The sequence below is a fragment of the Chaetodon trifascialis genome, chromosome 14, assembly GCF_039877785.1.
Source record: "Chaetodon trifascialis isolate fChaTrf1 chromosome 14, fChaTrf1.hap1, whole genome shotgun sequence".
NCBI lineage: Eukaryota > Metazoa > Chordata > Actinopteri > Chaetodontiformes > Chaetodontidae > Chaetodon > Chaetodon trifascialis.
In genome coordinates, this window is record NC_092069.1 from 20,801,861 (window position 1) to 20,808,957 (window position 7,097).

The 7,097-nt window shown below is 44.2% G+C and overlaps 1 protein-coding gene across 1 annotated transcript; it reads left to right on the top strand.

The window, feature by feature from the left end:
- The first annotated feature begins 411 nt into the window (after positions 1-411).
- tmx1 (thioredoxin-related transmembrane protein 1) lies at positions 412-6,887 on the top strand. Its single transcript, XM_070979640.1, has 8 exons — positions 412-675; positions 1,081-1,196; positions 1,761-1,806; positions 3,229-3,357; positions 3,780-3,825; positions 4,947-5,048; positions 5,153-5,219; positions 5,360-6,887. Exons 1-8 carry the CDS (start codon positions 473-475, stop codon positions 5,590-5,592), a joined length of 942 nt encoding a protein of 313 aa, XP_070835741.1. The 5' UTR covers positions 412-472; the 3' UTR covers positions 5,593-6,887.
- Positions 6,888-7,097: the final 210 nt, after the last annotated feature.

Consider the following 7,097-nt stretch of genomic DNA (forward strand, 5'->3'; position numbering starts at 1 on the left):
TGAATATTTACACTTTGTCTCTGTTTGATATTGTTGTGGACTGAACATCTTTGGGGTTTGGACTGTTAATTTTGGACTTACACAGACACCATATCCAGCGTCTTTGTGAGTAATTTTAGGATCAGTAGCACCATCTGCTGACGGTAAACGTTAACAATAAATGAGCATGACTTGACAGGCTTCTTAACTGTCTCTCTTCAATAATAATAATAATAATAATAATAATAATAATAATAATAATAATAATAATAATAATAATAATAATAATAATAATGATATTAGGGTTTTAATAGGCGGTCTTTACGACTAAGTAAACAACACCTGATAATTGCTCATGTTATCGGTGTTTTGTGGATTTTGAAGTTAACCTCAGGCTGTCATATCCTGTCCTCGGCTAAAAACTACCCACCTGACTCTGACGTAATGACGCACAGCGGAAGTGAGCGTGTTGTCTGAAATCGGTCTAATAGACATGGCGTGTTCGCTAACAGGCAGCACTGTAGGCTCAACAATGTTTTCTTTAACGCGGCAAACAAAACACCGCCCGTGGATATGCTGTTTGTTGATGGTGATGTGTTTAACGTCGCTGCCAGTTTCGGCAAAGCGGGACAGCCTCAGAGAAGTGACCGACGGGAACTGGGAGGAAATCCTGGCAGGAGAATGGATGATTGAATTGTCAGTGTCACTGCTAACGTCCACTGCTAACGGCTAACCAGCTAGCTAGCCTGCTAGTTAACTGTTTTGAGCTCGTGGAAAAGGGGCCGTGATTCCCCGTCTCCCGCCAGACTCAAGCCTAATCTGTGTCTGGTTGTTATCGTGTCTCCCTCCATTTAGTTTTGAAAAGTTAATGTGTCGCGGAAATGTGTCGCGATGCTATCAGCTGCCATCTTTAGCTAACTGTTAACCAGTTTATCATCGACTTGCGAGCTAGCCCGTTTGCTAAGTAAAAGGCTAATGAAGTACACAAGCAGCTAATCAGGTCGTCAGTGCTTTGCAGCCTGTACTCAGTGATTATCTTCACGTTGATGTGAGTGATTGTGCAGTTTCGAGCCTTTACATATAAAACTTGATATCCCTCAGCTACGCACCCTGGTGCCCAGCATGCCAGCAGCTCCAGCCGGTGTGGAAGGAGTTTGCGGACTGGGGGGAGGACATGGGGGTCAACATAGCCAAGGTGGACGTAACAGATCAACCCGGTAGGCCTGAATGACCTTTCCCAGTTTGTAACTACACTGTGAATCCCGTTAACTAAACAAAGCTCTCGAGCCTGGACTGGACGTCCAGTCTGTTTTAAAGAGCAGTGCAGCAGATCTGCGGTAAACACCAGTGACAGGCTTGCAAAATCTTGTTTAAACTGTATAAATTGGCAACATTCCAGCAAAAGGTCTCCTTCTGACCTCTGTTGTCTTTAATGATGCGGTTAGTGTTTGTGAGACCTTTCTTGTAATGTAATTTAACATACAATGAACTGTTTTTTTTCTTATAAATTCCTCAAATTGATCAATTGACTGTCAAAACAGTTAGCAAATAATTCAATAGTTGACAGCTAGTCAATAGATCCTAAAAGATCTATATGAGCTTAAACATGTTGGTATTCACATCATGGCTTCATTATTTAATGTGCTGTTTGTTAACCGATTTTAGCTGCTGTCAGGCATTAATTCAGCCGCTCTGCCAAGTCTGAAATTTCTTTCGGTTTAGTTTTGAGTCATGCTGTTCTTTCCTGCACACTGACAGCGCTCCTTTCCTCCCTCTCTAAGGTCTGAGTGGGCGGTTCATCATCACCTCACTTCCTACTATTTACCAGTAAGTTCTTGGTTATTTTGTGGTTTTTGTTGCTTCCTCTTTTGTGTGTCCAATGTGAGCCATTTTGAAAGAAATGAATGTGATGGGTTTGACTACGTTTAGAGAGTTATGCGCTTGTAATGAGAAATGTCAAGGCAGCTTTTGTTTATTGCTGTGATGAGCTGAGGAGCTCGTGTTTCAAAAATCACTGGATTGCGATGGTAAATGTGCTGCAGTAGAATGGAAAGCTTGACAGATGAAGGCTCAGCTGGGGATTGAACTGATAAAATTGTGTGAAGCAGAAAAAAAACAGCACATTCCTCTTTGAAGAATGTGGATATTTTGCATTTTTGCTTGATAAGTAGTTAAGACGGTACAGAGTAGTTTTCCACAGCAGGACTCAGTAAAGTCAGTCACCTTGCTGAAGAGTTGGAGGTGCGCAGCCTTTCGCCTGCAGCTCCTTCTCTTCCAGTTCTCTCCTGCAAAAATGAAAATCCACAGACAAAAACAACGCTGAAAGTGACAATCCTGGCCAGTGCTCACCTCGGTGACAGATGTAGTGCTTCACAATTAAAGCCACCTCTCGAGAATGTGAAGCAGGAGCAAATGTTCGGCGTGAATCAGCAGTCATTGAACGCCCTGCTACAGCGTCAGCAGAGTGAGCAGTAAACACAGAGGCTGATATCAGTGAGATGAAATTAAAAACAATAACTGGGTTGCATCTGTGAAGGCAGTTTAAACCAGTGCAGGAATGGCGGACCCCGCCACCAACCATGAAAACTACAACTACATGCAGAAAACTAGATCCCGCTCGATAGGTGCTGATTTCTGAAAATTAACAGTATTGATTTCAAATAAAAGGCTTAGTGAATGTCGTAAGTGGTTAATCAATTCTCAAAATGTTTTCTGATGACAGATTGTTTCAGCACTGTCAGCCAGAGCCAGTCTCACCAAATGTAACACCAACAGTAATCAGTAACAGAAAGCACTTATTATTCAGAGTAACAGCAGGCATGACCACCAGCAGCCACTGGAACGAATCCTGTGATGGCTGCATTTCCTTTTCTTTAAAGTCACTTTTGGTCCTAAACATTCATATTCAAATCAAACCCTGCAAATTTTACATTATTGAGAGTCTCGTTCAGTACTTTGCAAATGCAGTCTCCCTGTAATTTACATCGTTCATACAATGTTTGCTTCATGGAGGATGTTTTGGCAGCTACGGCGCTGGCCTGTCGCCCAGTTTGCTTTCTTATCCTGTTAGCTGTCGCTCAGCATCGCCCGTCGCTGTCCAGATCACAGCAGCTGAACAGACCTTTTTTTGTTGATCACGAGATTTTCATCGCAGAAAATGTGGGTCATGTTCGATGATATGAAACGCTTGTCTCTTCCTGAAAAGTGCCAGAATTCAGCAGAATGTTTGTACCCGTGTTTGTGCTTCAGTTGTAAAGATGGCGTCTTCCGGAAGTACCAGGGAGCTCGCACCAAAGATGACTTCCTCAGCTTTGTTGACGAGCAGAAATGGAAAGCAGTGGAGCCAATTTCCTCTTGGTTTGCGCCATCTTCATTTCTGTGAGTTTGCAGCTTTACACGACCATGATGATGATGACGATGATAGCATGCCACGATGAAGTAACATGGGGCCGAGTTTCTATTTCCTTACAAACATTATGATATATTATACATCAGTGCCAAAAGAAGCCTTTCTGCTTCTAGTGAAATGTATTTGTACTGATATCGTCAGTCCTCTGGAGACAGACAGTTACTTTTTTCAGCTTTCCACCGCGATAACAAAGAGCGTGACAGTCATAGTGACAGTCGAGGGGCTGTCGCTCTTTTTGAAAGAACAGAAAACAACATCTGATACCTTTCCTGTTCGCTCTATTCTTGGCACCACAAACACCCCCTCCTTGTTATTTCTTTGTGTTTAGACTTTACAGTGAGTGACATATCTGTGTTGAACTACATGCTGTTGTTTCCTCGTCTCTTGGCAGAATGAATTCAATGTCTGCTTTGTTCAAGCTCTCCATGTTTATCAGGGTAAGTGAGGATTTCACTGCTGGCTGTGCTGACTGCCTACATGCCTACGTGTAGGTTATTATACACAGGAATGTATTTTTTTCATGTCCTGCAGTGCATGAAAGAAGAATGTAATGTTCGATGTGAAACTGTATGAGTCAGACTGTAAAGTTGGTCAGGAAACAGGGTTGAGACAGCAGATAGAAAAACCTCAAAGTTACGTCACGTGTCGCACAGAAGGCCGAACGTACAGCTGCTGAGCAAATCATCCTGCCAAACATTTACCAGCAGGCTGATGGAAATTCTGCTGTTTGCTCGGCTGGTTAATGTCACAGTCCAGATCCCAGACTCAGAGATTCAAACTGTAATGATTAGTAAGAGAATAAACCTCTTTGGCGAATGCTCATTTTGGATTAGATTTTTGGTGTCATAAGATAAGATAAGATAAGATAAGATAAGATAAGATAAGATAGACTTTATTTATCCCACAATGGTGGAAATTCACATGTTACAGCAGCAACAAGACAAAGTGCAAGAGGTCAGAGGACAAGAGGACACAAAAAAATTGCACAAATGTTATATAAACTATGGTAATTTACAATATATACAATATGTACACACTAATTTAAAAATGCCGATTGCACATGAAAACAGAGGTTATCAGTACAGCTTGCATTCGAGTGGATGTTATTGTGCACTGTTATACAGTCTGATGTCTGTGGGCAGGAATGACCTGCGGTAGCGCTCCTTCCTGCACTGGGGATGTAAAAGTGTTGTGCTGAGGGAGCTGCTCAGGGTCCTCACAGTGTGGTGCAGGGGGTGGGAGGAGTTGTCCATGATGGATGTCAGCTTGGCTAACATCCTTCTGTCCGCCACCTCCTCGATGGAGTCCAGCGGGCAGCCCAGGACAGAGCTGGCTCTCTTAACCAGTGTGTTCAGTCTCTTCCTGTCTCTGTCCGTGCTGCCCCCTCCCCAGCACACTATGGCGTCAAACACTGCAGAGGCCACCACAGTGTCATAGAAAGTCCGGAGCAGAGCCCTGCACACTCCTCAGCAGGTGTAGGTGACTCTGGCCCTTCCTATAGAGGGCGTTAGGGCGTTATGTTACTGTTCACAAGTGAAAATGGTTTTGTCTTTTCCAGCGTTGTCATAACTACATGACAGAGCACCTGGGGATTCCTGTCTGGGGTTCCTATGTTATCTTTGGCCTGGCCACTCTGTTCTCTGGCCTCGCACTGGGACTGGTGAGTACTTGTGCTGCACTTATTCTTGATTTTTAAAACCACTGAAACTTCAGTCGAGGCTCTTGTTTACACATTTTTGCATTGTGGTTGTCTTGTCTCTGCAGTTGCTGGTGTTCATCGCAGACTTTGTCTTCCCCTCACGAAGGTTTTCTTCTCCGGATTACTACCAGAGTGAGTTTCATGTGTGATCATGCCTGATAATGCTTCACAAGCCTTAACACGTTTATCGTGTACGTAAACAGGTAGCAGTCTGTCAGCAGTTTTTCATTGAAGCAGGTTCACTGACTGTTATTCTAATTGTTATTGTGCAGAAAAACAGACGATGCAGCAGGCGAGGTTGCTCCAACAGCAAGAGGAAGAACATGAGGCTGATGGCGAGGAAGACGACGACGAAGAGGAAGATGAGCAGGATGACGTCTGGAGGAGAAGGAGAGGGTCCCCAGAGGGCCGCCCAGAACCTAAGGGACAGGGTTTCTCTGATGATGCTCTGAGGAAGAGGGTGGTGGGCAACCGCGAGGAGGAAGAGGAGGAGGAGGACACCTAGAGAGTCACATGGCCGTTACTCGTTTGAGAAGAGCACCGTGGAGTCAGCGGAGGTGGAGGAGCCTTGGTCGCGAGCAGCAGTGTTTACAGCAGGGAGCCCTAAATCTCCCCCGCCCTCCTCCTCCTCCTCTGGACCCCCACAAACACCTCGCTTCTTTTCTTCTCCTTCCCTCGTTTCTAACGGGAGCGCTTTAAGACTCTCACCACTGCTCTCTCTGCCTGAGCAGCAGGCTTCACCTGGAAAAAGCAGAAGTCCTCCTGACGCCTGTTTTCACTCGTGGAAACAAGTCGCCCGGCTGACGTTTGGGTAGGAAGTGCAGTAAAGACGGATTTTGCAATGTTGTTTATGCTATGCATCGTTTTTTAAAGAATCGTTTGTTGTTATGTGTTTATCTCCGATTCAATGTACCAGGCTCGGGTTTGAGGTTTTATTTTGTTAGATTTTACCGTTCGGCTCATGTGTACGTACAGTTATTTTGTTCTACATGCTCTACAAACACAGAGAGCTCAAGTCAATGTAATGTTCACACACAATGGAGAAAAGAGTGAAAAGAAATGTCCATGAAATGATCCAAATGGCTGTAATCCTTACCATGATAACAGCAAGTGCAGTTTAACACTCGTGGACGTATCTGATTACAGTGCAGCCAAATAAACTCGTGTTTTAAGTCATAAATGCAACTCTCTGATTTCACGCTGCAGACGGTACAGAGTAGTTTTCCACAGCGGGACTCAGTAAAGTCAGTCACCTTGCTGAAGAGTTGGAGGTGCGCAGCCTTTCGCCTGCAGCTCCTTCTCCTCTTCCAGTTCTCTCCTGCAAAAATGAAAATCCACAGACAAAAACAACGCTGAAAGTGACAATCCTGGCCAGTGCTCGCCTCGGTGACAGATGTAGTGCTTCACAGTTAAAGCCACCTCTCGAGAATGTGAAGCAGGAGCAAATGTTCGGCGTGAATCAGCAGTCATTGAACGCCCTGCTACAGCGTCAGCAGAGTGAGAACACAGAGGCTGATATCAGTGAGATGAAATTAAAAACAATAATTGGGTTGCATCTGTGAAGGCAGTTTAAACCAGTGCAGGAATGGCGGACCCCGCCACCAACCATGAAAACTACAACTACATGCAGAAAACTAGATCCCGCTCGATAGGTGCTGATTTCTGAAAATTAACAGTATTGATTTCAAATAAAAGGCTTAGTGAATGTCGTCCTCTACGTCCCCATAATGTGTCAAACAATCAATGTGAGTTGTTTTTTTGTTTTTTTTTAAATCGCTAATGTTTAATGATTCTCTAATTGTTGAAGAATGTTAGCTCTGAGAGCAGGTGTGCTGTGGACTGATCTGCAGATCAGTATGCGCCTGCTGTAGTAAAGTCAAAGAATCAAAGGAACAGTTTAGGGAGTGAAGCCCCTTTTTATAAATAGTTATATACAGAGAGAAGTCTGGCATTTCCGTCCCAACGCTGCTCTGCAGAACAGCAAGAGGACCTGAATGAAGCTGACTGCTC